At 41.3% G+C, this 21,974-nt stretch overlaps 1 protein-coding gene across 2 annotated transcripts in view; it reads right to left on the minus strand.

Annotated features, from left to right (window-relative positions):
* Positions 1 to 1,781: 1,781 nt before the first annotated feature.
* Positions 1,782 to 21,974, minus strand: part of Fam210a (family with sequence similarity 210 member A) — a 33,492-nt gene continuing 13,299 nt past the window's right edge. Inside the window, exons 2-4 of one of the 2 annotated variants that reach the window (XM_046462719.2) lie at positions 11,322 to 11,841; positions 6,403 to 6,514; positions 1,782 to 3,108 (exon numbers count right to left, since the gene is read on the minus strand). In XM_046462719.2, coding sequence (XP_046318675.1) covers positions 2,875 to 3,108; positions 6,403 to 6,514; positions 11,322 to 11,797 — 822 coding nt within the window. In that variant the 5' untranslated portion in view covers positions 11,798 to 11,841 and the 3' untranslated portion in view covers positions 1,782 to 2,874. The remainder of the gene's footprint in view (positions 3,109 to 6,402; positions 6,515 to 11,321; positions 11,842 to 21,974) is intronic. The other variant, XM_046462720.2, reaches the window with a different exon arrangement.

Raw genomic sequence — 21,974 nt, forward strand, 5'->3', positions numbered from 1 at the left:
TCTAGGAGCTGAGTGACAGCACCAGTCACTGGCAGAGGAGTGTCCCTGCGTTCCTCAGGAATGGGATGAGTCCACAGAAGCACTGGGGCCCTGACGCTACCCTGCCACCGCCACTTGCACATACACCTGCACCAGGCCTGAGAGGCACCTACCACACGCACCTGTTTTCCAAAGATAATTTTCTAGCATTGAAGTTGGTTAAGGTTCAGAACAGAAGATGTGAATGAAGGGAGAGCAAGGAGCAACAGGAAGGCTGCCTCAGTAATGGACATTTCCTGATGTTACACTTTCAAAGGTTGGTTTTGCTCTTATCCTTGAATAAAACTAAGTCTCTCACCTAATGTATTGTTAATTTTAATTATTTAGTTATTATTAATTTGTTAAGCAAACCCTTTCTGTCCATTTTACATAAGCTACCTCCCAGTGAGTGTGGACTGGCACATCAGGCGCAGGCTGCTCGGCCTCTCTCGGCTCAAGCAGCCATAGGTGAATGAATCCAAAGCATAAGGCCCACTGCAAATGAAAGAGGCTCATTATACACAATGCACGGTATATTTTACACATTAGATAATTTAACTTGGCACATTACTATGATCTGCTGGCAAGTGGAGACCTCTCTCTGTTTCCCTCTGCCACACTTTTCCACCATGATGTTCTGCCTCATGGAGCCCTGAGGTACTAAGCCAACTATCAACAAATACTGCCAACTCAATATACTAAAGGGCCCCTCTCTCTAAGCTCTCTGTAGCCTTAAGGAGAAATTAAGAATATGCTGGCAACAACATTTTTATCACTCCATCATGATGCTAAATAATGACCACAGAACTTCCCAAATCTTCAGAGGTTTTTTTTTTTTTTTTTTTTTTTTTAACCACACACCTTCAAAGCATGCCTAAGCAGTATCTGATTTTCTGCATCTCGATAAACACAATTATGAAACTGGACAGCTGACAAAACTCAGATAGACTTAATAAAAGATACCTACTCAGGAAAAGCAAATTTTAGTCTCAAAATCATCAATAACGTCTAATAAACCCAACTTATCCTTATAATTAATATCCCCTGTAAATTGTGAAAGGTAAAAGGAAACTATCTTAGGAAAAAGAATTCCATGTAACACCAATTTTAACCCAGTGAAACTGTAAGATTCACTCAAGTGGATAAAAAGAAACAAGAAATTTGTTACTATCTTAGCGTTTCATATCCCAGTTGTTTTACAGACATGCTCACATGTGTAACCATATTTAAATCTGACACTGTGCCATCAACATGAGGCAGCCCACTGCACCCCGCACCAGCAAAGCAGAGGCACCACTGTGCCTGCACCACTCCCCAACCCAAGAAGATTCTAACCACACAGCACAGTCCCTGAGGGACTTCCTACAGAGCAATCTGAGGTGTCAAATGCAACATTTTTGCCCTTTGAACTCTTTCTTTTTTTTTTTTTTTAATGTTTTTCTTTAGTTGAAGATGGATACAATGACTTTATTTATTTATTTTTATGTAGTGCTTATGATCGAACCCAGTGCCTCACACATGCTAGGCCACTGAGCTATAGTCCCAGCCTTGAACTATTTTCTAAACTTTACATTTGATAGGAAAATCCTGCCAAACAGTAGGGATTGTGCAGGATAGCCACGAGGCAATCTCTGACGTTCTCTTGCAGCGGCCTCTGAAAGGGCCATTTCCTCCTCTGCAACTGAAGTAGAAGTTGTTAGTATAAAAGAAAACACACACATACCCAAGTACACCCCCAATCATAGTTTCTGACAACCACTAGATTTCATTCTAAGCAAAGAGTTTAATGATAGTGATAGATTTGCTATAAAACAATCAAGTAGAACACTAAAGCAAGGGTATTTTCCTTCAATGTGAGAGAAAGCAGCAGCCACAACTGTAAGATTCACTCCATATGAAATCAACACCAGCTCTGAGACTGGATACTGGGAGGTCGCACTACCTTTCTGGGAGGAGGCCCCTCTGGCCCAGGGGCAGTGCTGTCCCCACAGTATCCTGGTCTCACCTGTGGTCTCACAAATCTCTCCCTGCTGGGAATCATGAGCCTGAGATGCTATTGAAGAAGATCTGATTTCAACCATAAACTTAATAAAACCTTGAATTCTCCTTGAAAGATTAGGTAAAGACGACAGGAAGTGATTCACTGGAAAGTGATATTCTAAGTGAACACAACCAATACCCAATTTTGAAAAAGCATTTTGGCTGTATAATTGCTTTAAAAAAGTGATTTTGACAAGCTTCAGGTAAAAATCATCTCGAAAGGGTCCATTTTTCACTTATATGTAACCAATTCATCTTATTTACATATAGGATTCAATTTTTATTCCACTTTCTTCATATAAGATTATATTTTTAACTAGTAAGTAAACTTTAGATCTTTTTCATAGAAAGTCTAATACCCTCCTATTCACAGGTGCAAGTCTGTCTCCACAGAGAACTGAATATAGTTAAAACCTTAATGAATAACACGAAGACTAAGCCCCAGTATCAGCACTCTGCCTACGGGCCACGGTTATTCAAGAAGTCAACGGTCTGGTCTGCACACACTGGAGAACATGAAGCAGAGAGATCCTGAAGACCCAGGAAGAGAACCCTGGATTCTAAAACAGTAGCCACTGCTTCCTTCTGCCACTGATATACAATCCTATACTAGGCTCATTTCTTCCTCTTAAACACTGATTTTTGTAGGATATTTAACTTTAAAAATTTTAAAAAGGTATCTTAATTCTTTAACCCTCAGAGAACTGGTCTACTTAGGCAACTAATCAAAAAATAATCAGAAGCTTGTTATCTTTGCCCAAAGTCTTCAGAGGGTTAAAGTGCAGGAACTTTCTATAATTTGTTATACAAGGCACCCTATTCCACTTTTTTCTTAAAAGAAACTTTTTCTTTGGTTTCATGTAGTTTTTCAGAGAGTCTATCCTTGGTCTCTTCCATTTTCTCTGTGATGAGCTCCTTGGTCTCTTCCATCCTGTCTTGTAGATACTCCTTGACAGGGGGTGGTGTGGACATGTATCCATGACTGCGCAAATACTTCACGGTAAAGGAGGTTCCTCCCAAGGTCACGGTGTAGCGCGCGGGTGTTGCAATCTTAAGAAAAAAGCCAACAGGCAGATCAGCACATGATTATGACTATGAATAAAATTAAGTTGAAATTTACATTCCTGGTAATAACCAATGTACAAATAATTCATTGCTTCATAAGAGTAACGTAGCAACATTCTATAATCTTTTCTATCCTAACAAGGGATGCTTCTTCTGTGAACTCACTTTACCAATGTTTGTCCCTATACTAACCCATGACTTAAAGAATTACTGCAGTCCACAACACTGATGCCCTTACCCTCACACTAGTAGGCCTGGGGGGCATGTTCACCTGGAAATCAGAAAAAGGGCTTGGTGCCCCAAACAATAACAAAGGCACACCTGCTTCTATGCTCCCAACTGGGCCAACTTCTTCAGTGATGGATTGGAATGAGGGCCAAAGGTTTCTCTGCTGAATTTAGTCTCACTCCACATCCTGCTCCTTGCTCCTTTGACTCTTCCAGGCTGAATGCTACTTTCTCCTCACAATTCACCTAAGGCTTAGAAGTCTAGCCAGGAGATTCCGTGAAGTCACAGAGATTTAAGGACTGTAACCAAACAGGAGATGAATTGGCTGAAGGGACTCACCCAGGCAAAGGGGCTGCCATTACATGTGGATCCAGCTGCAGGAGAGCTGCACGAACTCTCTCTGCCCCTGCCCTGGCTCTGGCAGGCTCCCATATGGCCTCCCCACCACCCACTTGCATCAGCTCCCAAACTTCTAGGAAACCAAACCCACTGTCAAGTATAACCAGCCCCAGCTCAGCCTGACCCCCCCACGGCAGCTCCTCTGTGCATCTTGCACAGAGTGCCAGGACCACCCCACCTGGCTTCCTGTCAGCTTGTGGATGCCTGTTGTACACTTGTGTTTGAGCACAGCATGACAATACGCGGTCCCCATACCTTCCCTTTCTCATCCCTATGCTGACTTGTCCACTTTCATATCTTTAGTGCCATCTGTACAATGAGAATTCCTAAATTTTCATCCCCAGACTGAACCCCTTCCATGAATTCTAGTATATTCTACTCATTTCCACTTGCATATCGACTTGATCCCAAAACTTAATACTCAAAACTCACCTGTGGACCTCAACTGTCCATCCAGACCTGATCCTCTCAGTCTTTTCCATCATAGTTGCTGAGGCCAAAAACCAAGGAGATAGCTTAGACCACACCCCCACCCTTTCTCTTATGTAAGTTGCATCCAAACAATCCGAAAAACCAATTAGCTCCTTCAAAATACATCCAGAATCCATCTATTTCTGACAGCCTCTCCTTCCACCACAGGTACCTGGCCACCAGAACTCCAGCCTAGCCACTGCACCAGCTTCACGCCAGCTCCCTCTGCCTCCACCCTGCTCTTGCCTATTGGCATGGCAGTCCAAGTGATTTTGCTGAAACAGAGATCAAGTGCTTAAACTTGCCCAATAACTTTCCATGCCCTTAGAGGCAAAGCTGAAGTCCTCACAATAGTGCCTAAGTGCCTACAGTGAGTGACTGATCTGGCTCTCTCACACTCACTCATTCCAGGCACAATGGCTTCCCACTAGCCTCCAAACACCCCCAGTCTCTACAGTCTCAGGACTTGGTCCTTGTGGTTTCCTCTGCTTGGAACACTTCTCCCTTGGAGCTGCCTAACCACGCTCTGAACTTCTCAATCGCACCTTCCCTCTACAATTGCACCCCTGCCTCCGAAAACACACACATACATACATCACATACTCCGTTCATGGTTAATTCTTTCTTCTTAGCACTTACCACCATCTAAATGCTGCACACACTGTTTGTCTACATTTTTAACTTAATCTTTTTCGTCTCTCCAAATGCTTCCCCAGTCTGTCCCCACACAACTGAAGTCTATGCTCTACACAGACAGGTATTTTGTGCTGTTCTAACTGGTGTTTGCCCAATACCTAAGATGGCACTTGGTTCAGAGCAGGGGCTGGTGAGTCTGACCCATGAAACTATAGGTGCATTTAATGAGCAAGAGGGAGCTCAGGTGTGCACCCAGCCACCTTCCTCGCCTTGGCCACACGCCATTTTGGGGCTTTGACTGGAGGAAGCAAGACATCTCTGCCTGTTGTCCTTTTTGGGAAACTGTGCATTACAGAAAACACTCAGGAAAGTCCCCTCATTTCCCAGCCCACACCACTGCACCAGTCAGTCTCTGCTTCCTAAACCCAGGCCGAGCACGGTTCTGCCTACAAAATGTAGTCTCAGGAATAGTAAAAACAAAGAGAATGAAGATATGATCCTGAATTCCTTGAAGCTCATAATCAAATAAAGAAAACAAGCACTTAAAAAGAAAACCTCACAGAGACTGACATGAACTTAAAGAGAGGATACAGGTGCCTGGGACAAGGAACAAAGAGGATCAGGGAAATAGCTTAAACTGTCATCATGCTAGTTTGGTATATTAAGGCTAAATTATACCCATGTAATTAGAAACTTGATAATTTATGAATTTAATACATTTTAATGTAGAAAAACGCTAGCAATTAAGCTTTGGCCCTCAAGTCATTATTATAAAAGGAAATCTAAAATTTCAAGAGGACTCTAGTAAGGATGACAGAATGAAACAATGCTATTTTTGAATAATACTATAAATTCTAATTCTAGGCATTTTTATACAATAGAAGTAAAATAACATCTAATTTCCAAACATTTTTTACCTGTTTTCTTCCCTTAGGTAGAAGCATCATAGAACCTCATAAGATTTTGTGAACTAAACAAAATGAGATTAATTTGGCTAAATGTCACAATTTACAAGGAGCCTTTCCTTCCAAAATAAAGACCTGTGTGAGTAGAAACTAGAGTCATGATGTTGTCTGAATCCAGAGCAGTTATAGATCATTCATGTGTAAAAGGACATCTGACAAATCTAAGAAAAGTTCATCACATAAAACAATTTCAATTAAACTTCACTATTTCATTTACTAAGAAAAGGTGAGCTACATTACAAAAGGTGAGTTACTGTAAACAGGAGGCTACATGCTGACTCCTGCTAACACGTCAGGTGGCCTGTGGAGCTCTGATGAAGGAAAGACAAAGTGTCAACAGAGGAACTATCCAGAAAGCCCTGAAAACACACAGCCGCCCAGTGGCCTACCACGGCAGGTCACGGTCCAGCTTTTCTTAAGGCACTTCTCCTAGAGCCATCATTTTATTTGTACTTGGAAACTGTATGACTTGAGTTATTCATCAGACACGTAAAGGATGAAATGCAACTTAAGTCACTAGAACTATGAAGATCTGACAGGCAGTCTCGCAGGGAGGGATGCTGTCCGCCGTGGCACCCACCTTGAACATGGCATATGCTGTCAGGGCATTTCCACTCTGGGAGTTTTTCAGGATGTTCACGATGCTGTCAGGCAGCCCGAGGAACTCCAGAAAAGGAATGACATTCACTCCTCTATGAGAGAAGCACAAGGAAGTTATACATAAAAAGCCTTCAGAGATTATCTGAAAACACACAACCACAAATTTACCATAATTTGTTTATAAATTTTGTTTAAAAGCTAATTCTGCATTATTAAGCACTTCTAAGACAACATCTTATTCAAAACACAATATACAGTAGCCACACAAGCCTCTGAGTAGTGCCATGTCTCACCATCTAAACACAGATGTCCTAATTAGCATATTTAGCAAGTAGAAGCATTTATTAGAGCAAAATCAATAGCTTTAAGTAAATTAAGAGGAGGCTCAGAGTCGTTTACCTGATCTTTGTTTCCTCACCCAAATATTACTTCTTTACAATGACCCAACTCACATTTCAAGACATAAGATTTTTACCTTTAACAATTCATGTCAAGTCTATACCATTATCATAAGAGCAAAGAATATTTTAATATCACTTATTGTGCTATTACACAGAGAATAAATGATTCTGTGGGTTTGTGGAAACTCAATTATTCTAAAAGGATGATTCTATTCTAAGACCTGAAAGGCAGGTAAAGAACAATTACTACACACTGCAATGAATTCTTGGAGGGGAGGGGGAGACGGGCCTCCACGCTGAGCTGGCGAGCCCCAGCATGGGCATTTTCAGTTTCCTGACTACACTTGCCCTTGTCCTCCCACTCTCTCAGTGCACAGGTTTTGCAGACACTACAAACCTCCACCCCAAATCAGAACAAGGACATTCACCTGTGTAAACTTCACGTAATCATCACCTTTAGGAAATTTAGCACACACAATAGTATGTGGTAAGTGAATACAAAATCTACATTAAAATCCCCTAAATTGTCCCAGTCGTCCTATTTTCCCTTGTTCTAGTCTCCTTCCTCCCGGACATGTTTCCAGGGTTTCTTTCTTGGCACTGGTAACTTGAAGCAGGCAGCTGGCTGCGGGTATGGCACTGCTCAGTTTGGGTTTCTGTGATTGTTTTCTCATAACTGGCCTCAGGTTGACATCTCCCCCAGGACATTGATAGGTGGAGCTGTGTCCAGCTGGAGCATCACTGCAAGGGGAACATAACGTCCCTCTATCCCACTCTTGGTGTTTCTGAGCTTTCCTCTTGGTTAAGGAGGGTCCCAGATGGCTACTCTATGACTGTGTCTTACCCTCTTTCATCAAAAAAGGGAATTGCCTGACCCTTATCATGGTCATTATAAATTTCTTTTTTTAATATTAAAGAATAATTTGATGAACTAGAGAAAAGGTGTAGCTCTTTTGTGATTTCACCAATGATACTAAGTGACCAGGGAATATTTTCAGTAGACATTGCTGATGGACATCAATGAAGGACCATTAAAATTACCTATTATAAAAAATAAAAGGAAATCTGAACAGTGGAATGAACATTTGGAGATAAATTTTAAAATCAACTCTTTAAGTTCAATCTGATTTTGTCTATCTGCACCTTTAATTCTTTTCCAAATCTCTTTCTAGATAATAATAATACCCTGTTATGGTTTGGATGTAAAATGTTCCCCAAAGACGCAGGTGCTGGATCTTAAAGGCTGGGTCTCCAGGGCAGCAGTGTTCAGAGGTGGGTGGGGATTTAAGAAAGTGATTACATCGTGAGGACTCTGACCTCATCAGTGGATCAATCCATTGACCAATTAATAACGTGATTACATTAGTGGGAGGTGAAACCTAGCTGGAGTAGGGCCTTACGAACGTGCCCCTGGGGACTATGATTGTCCCTCCTTGCTCTCTACTTTGTGGCTGCCATGAGCTGAACAACCCTCTTTTGTCACTCCGTCCCACCATGCTTCCACCTTGGAGCCAGGCCACTGACTGAAACCTCTGAAGCCATGAGCCAAAATAAACCTTCCCTGCTCTACGCAGATCTGCTTAGTATGTGCCATAGCTGTGAAAAAGCTACCACACATCCCACTAAGGTACGGTCTGCCACTAGAGCTGGCTTTTGTATATGGATCTAACCAAGTCACTAGAGTAGTTATGTGGTAACATCCTGCCATAACAAGCTACTTTTGTTCTTCTATCACCCACCAATACCATTATGAAATTATTTAATTATTTCCTAGTTTCCAATTAAACCCATTGTATAAAATTTATACATTTAACATCATAAAATGAAGGAAAAAAGATACAATTGGCAAAAACAACAACAACAACAAAAAAACCAAAAAACAAAACCCAAGTGATTAAAAAAACTCCTTTATCATAAAAATGAGATAACAAACTCACACACCTTGCACAAGGTATAACATTGCAAGCTACTGATAAGGAAATAAGCACATGGTTAATGAGGGTCCAAGTCAAACAGGAATGCCCACTGTCACCTTCTACTCTGAAGCTCCCACAGCCTGGCAGCTCTACAGGTGGCTCAAAAGACGTACAGGTCAAAGCACATTCACTGCCCGGAGAGAGTACAGTGCACATCAGCCTGGACCCTGGCTGAGTGTGCAACTGCACCTTCAGGAACCAGAAAGAGCCCCCAGATACAGGCTTCTAAAGGCAGGGGCAACACTGTCACTACTGGGCTGTGTTGATCAGAAGAACTCTTCTGCTGGTTAGAGGACACAGGCAGCAACAAAGCTCAACACAAAATACAATCTTTTACTTTAGCTGCTCCTAAAATAAAGTATTTCAAAAGCCTCAGAACTTTCTAACTAAATATAGAACAACACTGTGCTCTCTGGTGCCTAGAAAGGCAGCATGCTGGCTGCTGAGTAACTGAGACAAACCTGGTCAGTAATGCTGCCTGATGGCAGATGTTCATCCTTCCAGCCACCAAGCTTTTAATACTAAGTAACAAGCATACAACAGACATTTTTCCAGTTGGGGGTGTGTGGGGCCTTCCTAAAATATAACTAGACTCTTGGTGGCTGGATTAAAAAAACTGTATTTAATACAATTAACTTCTATTTTGCAATAAAATAATCTCTCAGTGAAAGATAATCTGCAATTTGAACATATCCTAATTTTTTTTAATTTCATCAATGAATTCTATTTTCTAATTATTACTTGCGATTAAGTCTTCACTTAAAACACATCAATCTTTATTTTGAAGTCTATGTATCTAGTAAAAACACTAAGGAGGATGGTTCTGGAGGCATCGGACCCCGTGTCCTGTTACTTAGCCAGGATCCCGGGTTCCATCACTCAGCCAGGGGAGGCTGTACCAGAACTGAGCTAGGAGTCCCGGCTGGCAGCACTGCCAGCTAAGGCATACAGTTATGAAGTGGTCAGTTTGACCACCATGGTTAGACAGAAGTCTTCTGCAGAAAAAGAGGAGAAGGGATGAAGCTAAGAGGATGTATTTCATAAGAGATGACAGAATCATCCCCCACAACTGCCTCACCTGAAGAAATCTTAAGCAGCAGCAATAAAATAATTATTTTTATTAGCCCAAATGAGGATCTTGTATCCAATTAATAAAAACCTTAGGTTTTCTCCCTCTAAGGCCAGAAGGAACAAATAAGTATCAAAACTTCTTTCAAAAGAATCCTTAGTGGCTCAAGAAAAAAATTCACTGTGTAGAATCATGTGGGACTGAATGCCTATAATAACTTTTATTTAAAAATGGTATAAATTTTATGTTCTGCCAAAAACCTAAGGGCAGTTTTGAAGAGTTCTATAAATATTAAACATGTTCAGAAAATGTCATTAATAAACAAAGAAATAATTCCATAAAGTATATAAAGTTCTTCTTCAGAAAGAATAATTCTTTATGAAGAGGAAGAGAACAGCGTCAATTATACAAGGTAAAGAAAGCCCATCCTTTCAGAACTGGTGCTAAGAGGCATCTGGAACCCCATGTTTCCTAATAAGCAGACTCCATTCCACCATCTTGAGAGGCAGTACGCTTTGCCAAGGGCAGCTTCACATTCGCAGCCACTGTGTCTCATTACTGCCTCAACACCAAGCCATGAAGTAAAACAGAATGCTGAAAGCCAGTGGACTCTGGGAAGGGTAAAGTAATTCTAAGTCCATCAAGAGAGCTGAATGAAGCGGCAAAGCCATCCCTCTGGCTCCCGAGGCCAGGCACATGGCCCTGCCAGGACATGAGCATTGGTGGCTTATGCACCACCAGCCATAGCACCACAAATACACCTTACCATAAAAGGAACTGTGTTTAACTTAAAGAATGATGGACTTAGAGATTTTGTGTTCTACAAAACTGGGAGGAAGCCATGCCTTCCAGATTCACTTCTGATCACAAGCTGCCCTTCCCTGACACTTACTTGGGTGAGTAATGTCAGAGCCCAAGTCTGTCAGTGGTTCCATTCTTTGCGTAAACAACAAATAGTAGACAGGCTTTGGAATTTCCCACCAAAACCACACATCCAAGAAGACAGGTATCTTTCCAGATTTTTAAACACTGTAAGAAATACGTTAAATAAGGAACTAATAGTGCTACCAAATTTCTGAGACTGGTACTTTACTTCTGGACTCTGATATGTGTGCAGATGACGTCAGCACAGCAGTGAGGAGCCTGACTGGGGTTTCTGTCCAGGTTCTACCTCTGGAGTTATTGGTTTCATTCATAAAAAGGAAAGAATTGCACTACTTATATCATTAAATCACCATGAGAATTAAATGAGATGATGCAGAAAATGTAGCAAAATGCCTGTGTGCAGAAAGCAAACATTAGTCATTCTTAGTAAATGTGAAAAACAGCTACAAAAAGCAATTAGCTTCTATCAATGAAAGACACTAAAGCATTAAAAATATATATTTAAGACTAAAAGTAAGATGACCATTCTAATAAATTAGTGAAGGGCAGTCAATCAAGCAAAACTTACTTTATGGCTGCATAATAAAATGTTCCAAACCAAATACCAGAAGTTATTAGATGCACAGGAATCAAAACTTTCCCATATTGCCTCAATGTTCTCTTAAATCGCTGATAAAGACTAATAGATTTGTCTTGTAAAGGATCAAGCTCTTCCTTTTTTTCTGAAGGAGTCCCTTTGCCTGTGGCACTGGACGACAAAACCCTCTTGGACAAAACCACCTGCTCCCACTGTTCTTGGCGAAGGACCCCCTGTCGGGGTATCTGAGTACCCGATGACTTCCTCTCCTTTGCAAGGCACTGGGCAGCAGGTAAGTGGAGCCATTGCTTTTGAGGATCTTCAACCCAAACTACTTGAGATTCAGTGTTATTCAAAAGTAATGGTCCCTTTAAGTTCTGGCGGTGTCCAAAGAGACCAGTTTTCTGTGGTTCCAAGCATGTCCTGTGTGCCAGCCGAGACACAGTCCGTGGTAGATTCCATTGCATTTTTGAATGATGGTGATGGATTTCAGCTTCGTACAGAGGCTAGACTTAAAAAAAAAAAAAAAAGGTAGATTATACATAGGCTTACATTTTAAACCAACCCATATTAAACCATTAATAGTAAATTAATCATTAACTATTAGAAAGTAAAAGGACAAAAACTGCTACCCATAGGAATTTATATTATGGTATAGTTTTAAGGCACTGTGATTTTAAAATGTCATGAAAACATATCCTTTAAATACAGTCAACCAGTCCAGCAGCCATCATGGAGGGGAATGTTCACAGGCTCTCCTACAACTAAAAAAGGGATATTGGTAAGGCTACTGTTGTTGAAGTCCTTCAAGAAAAGAAGCAGTGTAGCACAAGACCTGGGTCTGAAGGTTTTAGATACAAAATGCCATGCAATTCCCTTTCAGACTCTTAAGCCCAAGTACACTGATTAAACGAGGACATGGTTTTCTGCTTTTGGAACTGGGGATTGAATCCAGGGTACTCTGTCACTGAGCTACATCCCCAGCCATTTTTATTTTGAGACAGAATCTCACTAAGTTACTTAAGGCCTTGCTAAGTCACTGAGGCTGGCCTCAAACTTGTGATCCTCTAGTCTCAGCCTCCTGAGCCACTGGGATTACAGGTGTATGACAATGGGCAGGGCTTTCACAGCATAGTTACAGGAATTGTGCAATTTCTGGTGTGAAAGAGTATCTGTAAACCAATAAGCATCACACAAGTAGGTTATCATCATAAATGTTAAGGTTGCTGAAGAGTTGATCAGAGCCACTACTCCATGATCCCTTCAGACTAAGTTACATTAAGTTGTAAATCACCTATGTTATTCGATGGTGAGAAGAGAGCCTGGTGTTGTGCCTCCCTGCCCCCCACTCCTTCAATATTAAGGGTGGAGAGGGAAAAGAACAGCAATATCTTGACATTTCATTTGGTATCAGTGCAGAATTAAGATTGACAAGATAAATGAAACGCAGGATGTGGAGGCACATGCCTATAATCACAGCAACTTGGGAGGCAGAGGCAGTCTAGCCTCAGTTCCAGTCTAGCCTCAGCAACTTGGCAAGACCCTGTCTCAAAGTAAATGACCAAAAAATTTTAAAAGAGGCCTGAGGATGCAGTAGAATACCCCTGGGTTCAATCCCAGCTCTGCAAAAAAAAAAAAAAAAAAAAAAAAAAAGAAAGAAAAAGAAAGGAAAAAAAGAGACACCTTTAGATATCAAAACCTGCACCCCACACCTACTCCACCCCTAGCCAGAAAGGCAGTAAAATGTAGTTTTAGAAGCTTGTGGACTTCCCTTACTATCAGGATGTCAGCCCCTGCCTCTAATCTCCACCTCACCCTATCCTGCCCACCTTCCTACTTTACTTCTGGCATGTTTAGAAGAGGTGATCGCATTTTAAAATTGTATAATAAACAGTAAGATTTAACTAGCACCCCAATGAATACAGACACCTCATTTTGCACAAAGATTCATCGTCTGGGGCACACAGTTGGCTGGGAAAGCAAGAACTGTTAAATAAAAACTTTCATTAATAAAGTCTCCACTTATAAGATTAATTCTGTGACTTATTTCCTCCATAATTAATAATTAACATCAGTTTCTATCAGACTCTCACAGATACAAATGAGTCGTGAAGTGAAACTACAAATCTTGCAAAATAAATGGGCTCCCAAGAAGCCTTCAGAAGTGATACTGGCGACCGCTATACTCAAAATCAAAGTCAGTGACAAATAAGAGAGAATCTGACGCATCAGACCCATTAACACCAAATAGAAAGAAGAGCTGCAGTGATAACAAATACCAAAGAACCCAGAAAGCCATTAATAAAAAGGATGAAGCCCTTGGTTATGTTTACAAACCAACAGTGTCATTATTGCTGTGGAAGCTGAACATGGGCACAGGTGATCTTACTGTGCTTTCCAACAAACTGTATCTCCACCTGCATTTATATACCTACACCATGCCTGTGCCAAAGAGGAAGAGAACACCTGTTACTGATCCTAAGCCTTAGCTCAGCTGGACTCATTATCTAAAATTTGTGAAAAATAGTTTCATTTTTTCATTACAAAACTCCTTCCAAACACTGTACTTTAAATTTCTGGTCTTTAGTTCTTTCTCTAGTACCACTGTCTTCCAATAGGTCCTGGCCATGGCTTACAGGGGACCCCAAAGGTTATTTTTCTCTTAAGCCTGCTTCTTTTTTTTTAAATTTATTTTTTGTAGTTATAGTTGGACACAATAACTTTATTATTATTTATTTATCTATTATTTTTATGTGTTGCTGAGGATCGAACAAAGGGCCTTGCACATGCAAGGCGAGAGCTCTACTGCTGAGCCATAATCCCAGCCCCAAGCCTGCTTCTTTTATAGGGCAGTATTCCAGGAGTTGGAATTCCCAGAAGTATAACTCTCAGAAAACTAGAGATTGTGTGTTTGTATGTGCGAACAAAATAAATAAAAAGCATTTTTAAAGAGCCTCTTTCCAAGCTTCCATTTGCAGCCTTTCCTCTGGTTTTCCCAACTGTCCCCTCCCAATTTTAAAAAGTATTTTTAACCTCTCCCTTTCTTATCGCCTATTTTTAAAAAACTACTTTATTGAGATCTAATTCACCCTTCCAAGGAGCAGAAATCAATGAACTGTAGTCCATTCTGGAAAACCAGCCTCTACCTCAGAGCAAAGCCTGTCCAAGGAAGGGGGCGTGACCCTTGTCCTTGGAAAGCCCCACAGAGCACTCCTAGGCACATACCCACCCTGCTGAGTTTTTTATCTACAAATAACAGGAGAGATCTGCTGTGCCAGGTTTCCCTGACTCAGTCAGGCTAGGTGGGGACCCACAGCAACCCCCTAGCAGCCACCAATCAGCATCCCAGGAAAATACCTGGGATGCCAGATGACCCTCCCAGTAGTTTATGGAGGTTGATAACATGTTGGGAAACCATGCAGTTTAGCACATACTCCCCTAAACCAATCAGTTCAAACGACTCCTCCTCTTGTACTAGCCAATCACCCCTACCCAACTTGTTCCCACCAGTGACTGTGCTAATCATGTTTTAGAGTTTTTTTCCGATTTTCCCGTGGTATGTGATGATTTGCTAAGAGAAGCTACGATGTATGTGAAGTCCCTGCCTTCCCTAAAGAGTGTATAAAACTGCTGCAAACTCTGGGCTCGGGGCCTCTCAGCGTCACCACTTGCTGTGTGCGCCCAGAGGACCGAGCTAGCTCACAATAAACACCTCTTTGCTGCTTACATCGATCTTGGTCTCTGGTGATCTTCTGGGGGTCCCGAATTCAAGCAAAACAATTCATACCTGTATAACTATCACCATAATCAAAGTTCAAAACATTTTCATTACCCAAGAAGGAAACTAAAACCATCAGCAGTCACTTGCCATTCACCCATTCCCCTTCAGGTAACCCCTGATACCAGATGAAATAAGAAGACATGGATGTTCTTTTCCCTCTTCACCCCTGGGGGTGGGGTGGGGGTACAACATCAGGCTCTCTTCTCACCGTCTAATAACAAGTATGACTTAATGTCACTTAGTCTGAAGGGACCATGGAGTGATGGCTCTGACCAACTCTTCAGCAACCTTACACATATGATGCTGAGAGTCATAGCCAAGTAGGAATGACACATGGCAATTTCCTTGTCAGCCTACCCAATGTTGCTTAGAGGGAGGACTCTCCATTGTGGAGATAGGCTTGCCTTGGACCCAGGTCATTTGCAGTGACATTGCATGAATGTTTGAGAAAGGTGACCCTGCTCAAGGACCAGGGTGGATGGGGTTTAGGGTGGATTCTGCTGGGAACAGGGCGGATCCTGCTGCCTCAGGCACCCGCTCCTTGAGTTCCCAGTATGCAGAGCCCGGTGGAGTGTGTGCATTTTTCCCAGAACTTGCCGGTGACAGTTCGGGAATAAAGAGCTGCTGTTTGAATCTACAAGGCTTTTGTGGTGGCTCGGTTATTTTGTGCCCAGCCAGACTGTGGCAATATGATGATGCCCGACTTGTGTGACACCCATTAGTTTACAGAAGCTCTTTCACATCATTTGTTTACTTTGAACATTTCATATAAAAGGAACCACGGAATGTGGTCTTCTGTGGCTGGCTTTTCGTTTCTCGTACTGTTTTTAAGTTCACCCCTCTACTACCTCTTGGGCTAAGATTTACCTCTCTTCTTTAGGAAACCTCTGGCCAATGGATTCCAAACCTGGAATCAGATCATGGTAAGAAGAGAGCCTGGTGGGGAGAGGAGTGGCTTTAACATACACATTCCTGGGCACCATCTGGACTAATAAATCAAAATCTCCAGGAGCCAACTCACACCTGACAATGTGAATTTGTACATCATTTCTCTGGGTCCAGAACTGGTTTGTGGGCCAAAGATGGCACGATGGCAATGTTTTCTATCCATCTGCTACTATACTGGAAGCAGTTCAGTATCATTGACTTGGAGGAGATAAAAGGTCTACTCTGTTGTAGAGCAAAATAAGAAAACTCAGACTGCTGTACCCTCTACTCCCCACTCACTCACAGCACGTGCGAGCGTGGCCTTCAGTGGACTCTCCTGCCTGAGGTCCTCCAATTCACTTCTGACACCATCTACCTGGAGAAACTGTCAGATCAGATCTTATGGGTTGAAGATTTAGTCCCAGAAACCGCCACCACTTCAGATGCCAATTCCAAGTCCTAGCCACCCTACTTCTGACCAACCAGCTGTAAACCTAGGTTCCCACAACCCTCTTCCTGGGTTAGAATTATTTTCCAGGACAGTTCATAAAATTCAGGAAAGGGTTTGGCAGTTTATTATAAAGGATACATTTAGATAGATGGGTAGAGGGAGGCAGTGTGGGAGAGGGCACACAGAGTTCCAGCGCTTTCCCTGGGCCTGTGGGGCCTCCCAGCACTACCACGTGTTCAGCAACCCGGAAGCTCATCAAATCTGAAGAGTATTTAATGGGGTATGTTTTCCTGCTCCTACACCTTCCCAGAGGAAGAGGGTGGGGCTGAAATTTCCAACAATCTAATTGGTTCTATCATCTCTAGGTTGCAACAAGTGGAATGGCCCATCCAGAAGCTCATTAGCATAAATCAGACTTATCAAAGGGGCTCATTATAAATAACAGAAGATATTCCTACCACTCTGAAAATTCCAGGAATTTTGCCTCTAGATAGGAACCAGGGATAAGGACCAAACATATTTCTATTATACCACAATTGTCAAGCCTTAGGAAAACATTACAAACTTATTAAAAAAAAAAATACAGCTGAAGCTAGGTGTGGGAGCGTGTGCGCGCGCGCGCACACACACACACACACACACACACACACACACCTGTGACCCCTGCAACTTGGGAGGCTTAGGAAGAGGATCACAAGTTTGAGGACAGCCTCAGCAACTTAGCAAGACCTGTCTCAAAAAATTAAAATGATATAGCTCAGTGGCAAAGTGCCCCAAGTTTAATCTCTGTACCAACCAACGAACAAATGAACAAACACCTGCCCAAACCCCCAAAATACACTTGACACAATGAAGGAAGAGATCAAATAAAATCATATAAAATTTCCAATTAAACACAGAGAAGGCAGGAAAAATGAACAGCAAAGATGCAATGGAAAGAAAATTTACAAATCTGATAGCTATGATTGAAAAGTGCAATAATACTGTAATCCTGGCTCCCTGCAGGCCTCTTTCCTGAACATTCCACAGTCTGTACCACCCTCCCTTCCCGGAGGCCTGAGCCCAGCCCTTCTGTCTAGTTGTCCTTTGAGTCTCATCCTCTGTGTGGCTGGTGCTCCTGATGTTGTTAATACATTTGTTACTCCCCCACCCCCGTTTGCATATCCTTGGTTATACACAGGTTAAAATTGCCAAAACTGCAGGGGCAAAAAGTAAACTTAGATCTTTCCTACATGGCCAAGTCTCCTAACAAGTTATTTTTGGCTAGCATAAGGAAATCCCTTCTTTTAACATTTACAAGGAAAGTAACTTTGAAACCACCAATTTGCTTTAATTTTATTTATGCTTTTCTGTCTATATAATCAACCTCCTCTATTCAACTCATGGGAACATTCATTCTAAAGGCCAATCAGTACATTTAAACAGATTTTTTTTTTTGTTAACATAATGATAATGTAAAGAAGACATAACAATTGTAAATACATATACACTTAACAAGATTCAAAACAAATGAAATGAAAACTGATACAACTGAAAGAAGAAGTAGACAAATCCACTATTAGAGATTTTAACACCCTTGTCAGTCACTAGTACACAGTGCAGACAGAATTCAGTAAGGAGACAGCTGAACTAAACACCAATAATCAACTCATCTAATTGGCACTTATGGAATATTCCATGCAACAACAGCAAAATACACAGAGCAATAATATCCTATTCTGGGACACAGAATACATATTAAGAAAATCAGAAGAGCAGGATGTGGTGGTGCATGCCTATAATCTCAGCGCCTTGGGAGACTGAGGTAAGAAGATCCCAAGTTCAAGGCCAGCCTCAGTAAATTAGGGAGGCCCTAAGGAACTTAGTGAAACCCAGTCTCAGATTTTAAAAAATGGGCAGGGGATGTGGCTCAGTGGTAAAATGCCCCAGGTTCAATTCCCATTACCAAAGAAATTTAAAAGAAATCAGAAATCATACAATGTTCTCAAAATACTATGAAATTGAACTAGAAATCTTAACAGAGACAGCTGGAATTGACTCCCCCCACCTTAAATATCTGGAAATTAAAAGCACAATTTATCAATAATCAACAAAATCTAAAAAAAAAGTTTAAAAATATTTTGAAGTAAATGAAAATTCCTTAGCTATGAATGCACATATTAGAAAAGAAGTTAACATCTCAACTCCACAAAATTCCTCCTTAGGAAACTAGAGAAAGAGGAGAGAAAGCAGGGCTGGGGTGAGGCTCAGTATTACAGCACGTGCCTCCTGTTGCTGTTAGGTAGGAATTCAGGGATGCCAGGTGGCAGAGACAGGGATAAGAAAGATGCCACTGAAGGGCGGGACAAGGAGAGGAGTCAAGTCCCTGTTTAGGATAAGTCCCATTACCATGACAAATCCAGTCACTGAGGACTTATTACCATGACAACCCCCCTTCCCCAGACAGGATATTTTAAAAATGACCAATGGGGGTAAAGTGGGCAATATTCTAATTAGGAAATTGGAAAATTTTCTAACCAGGTACCATAAGGTAACAAATGTGAGCAAATGGGGTAGGCTACAATCTGGAATGTACAGAACGCTTCTCGGCTCAGCATATAAGATACTAATTTCTATACATCAGGGTTGTAAACCCCTCTCTCTTGACCACTCCCTTCTACCTTATGGAGTACTACCTTCACTTTCAATAAGTCTGTACTTTGCCTCTTACTATGGTGTGTTTTGCTCAGTTCTTTGTTGGGGATGTCAAGGACCTGGACCTCAACTGGACACACCAACAAAAACATTGTCAGGCCCCACCCAACTTCCATCCCAAGAATGCACAAGCTCGTGCATACACACACACACACACACACACACACACAATAATTAAAAAAACAAAAACAAAAAAACCAACAACAATGAGAATCAGAGCAGAAATGAATGAAAATTAAAAGAGGAAAATAACAAAATCAAACCCTAGTTCTTTGGGGAAAAAAATGCACAAAATTTATCTATCTCTAGTCAAGTTATGAGAGAACAACACATCACCAATATTAGAAAGAATATCATAACAGTATACTGATTCGATAAAGATTAAAAAGATAATAAAGAAAGAAATATTCTATTTTTTTTTTTTTTTTCAGTGCTGGTGCTAGGGACTGAACCCATGCTGGGCAAGTGCTCTACCATCAAGCCACATCCTCAGCCCCAAACTTTAAATTTATGCTACATATTTGATAACTTAGATGAAATGATCTAAATCATTAAAAGAGTGAAATTATCAAAACTCACACAAGGAGAAATAAAAGGCCTAAGCAGCTCTGTATTTATTCAAAATATTGAACTAGTAATTAATTTTAGGGAGGGGTACTGGGGATTGAATCCAGAGTCACTTTACCAATAAGCCACATCCCCAGATCATTTTTGAGACAGGTTCTTGCCAAATTGCTTGGGGACTCACTAAGTTGCTGAGTCTGGCCTTGAACTTGCAATCCTCCTGCCTCAGCCTCCCAAGTGGCAGGCTTGTGTCACCACACCTGGAAATAATTAACTTTTTTAAAAAGCAGTAGGCTCAGGTTTTACCAGTGAATTCTATCAAATATGCAAGAAATAATATCAACTCTTTATTATCTCTTCCAAAAAATGGAGGCAGAGGAAAGACTTCCTAGCCCCTTCTGTGGGACCAGCCTTACTCCAAAAGCGTTTCCAGAGAGGGGACCCTGACATAGGTGACAGAAAAGAATTTCAGTGTGTACCAGTTAGAAATATAGAAATTTATTTAGTAAAGCAGATCCACCTTTTCAAGGGAGATTATGGGCCATCAAGAGTGAAACACTTTGGAGTTCTCAGGCTCTTCTTTTGAAGAAAACTTGGTGAGGTGGACTCAAAATTTAACAGCAAAAGACTATTCACTTTCTTTCTTAGGACTGGAACAAGGCAGGGAAAAACGACCCCTCTTACCACTCCCACTGAACTTAGTAGTTCAAGTTCTAGTTAGTCCAACAAGGCAAGAAAAAAGAAGTATATGCCTGGGAGGGAAACCACCTCAGCTGAGAGGACAATGCAAGTCTCAGGAGGTACCCGTGTTTCTGACGACCAATGGGGTTCTCACCCAACACTCTGCAAGGATGGTTCACAGAACTAAGAAACATGTTTACAGGACATGGGTGGTCAGATGAAGAGGCAGGAGAGTCCTGAGATGAGCTTTTCCCCCTAGGAGCTGGGTGTATCATGTGGACACTTTGACCAACCATGAAGTTTATCAATCCTCATCTTCAGAAGCCTTCGCAAGTGTAATCTCTAGCCTCCTCTTCACCGTTTCCTGAAGTTAGTGGGTGGAGCTGAAAGCTCCAATCCTCTGATCAACTCTTTCTGGCCATTTGCCCCATCCAAAAGCTATCTAGGGTCATTTCATTAGCATTAATTCCGGTATGCTCTGGGAGACTTATTACGAATACCAAGAAGACATTTCTATCCCTTGGAAATACCAAGGGTTCTGATGAGCACTTCATGAAAACCACATATTATGTCAAAGGATGTTCCTATCACAATTATTACTCAGGAAATTACAAGGGATTTAGGATCTCTGTGTTATGAACCCAGAAGGCAAAATATACACAGCCAGCCCTAAACACTGGGGATCTACCAACTATGACTGGAAACTTTTAAGAAAAATCAAAATTCCATTTGTACTGAAAGTGTAAAAACTTTCCCCTAAACAATAGAGTATAACAACTATTTACATAACATTTACATTGTATTCAGTATTAAAAGTAACCTAGAGATATGGGAAGATCCTTATGTAGGAGGACATGTGTGGGTTATATGCAAATACTGTACCATTTCATACAGGGGACTTGAGCATCTGCAGTTCTAGTTATCTGCAGAGGTCCTGGCTGGTAACAAGTGGTCACTGTGTTTCTTATTATAATCATATACCATATGATTTCAATGAAATAACTTTCTGGAAAAGGCAAAAATGTACTTAGTAAGAAGATGGCTGCCAGGGGACCTAGGATAGGGAAGGAGGAATGAATGGGTGGTGCATGGGGCATTTTTAGGGTGGTGAATTTCTCTATGCTATAAAGGTAGATACATGCCATTCTACGGTTGTCAAAACCCATAGAATGTATAACACAAAGAGTGAGCCCTAATGGAAAACCTGGACTTTGGTTAATAGTCAATACTGATTCACTGATTGCCAAATTTCAACTGATTTTAGTATAAACTCTTCCTGCAGTGCAGGTGTAAGAAAGGGAGAAATATAAAGCTCAACAGGTTGAAATGGTGAAAGGCAGGAGGGACTTCTCTCGACTACATGAATTCTTTTAAACAATTCTTAAACAGATGAAGAATTTCCTAAGATGTATTTCCTTCCATGTGTTACTTAATCACATTGTGACTGCTGTTTTAAGTCAAATTCAGTCTGCGGCTTAGAAAATGTAAAGGCATGCAAGTTTCTTCATAGTACTCGCTGGGCTCTTAATTTTCTAAGAGCTCCATT

Source organism: Marmota monax, unplaced genomic scaffold (genome assembly GCF_021218885.2).
Source record: "Marmota monax isolate L192 unplaced genomic scaffold, Marmota_monax_Labrador192_F-V1.1 WCK01_AAM20220418_F8-fsc00180, whole genome shotgun sequence".
NCBI classification, from domain to species: Eukaryota; Metazoa; Chordata; class Mammalia; order Rodentia; family Sciuridae; genus Marmota; species Marmota monax.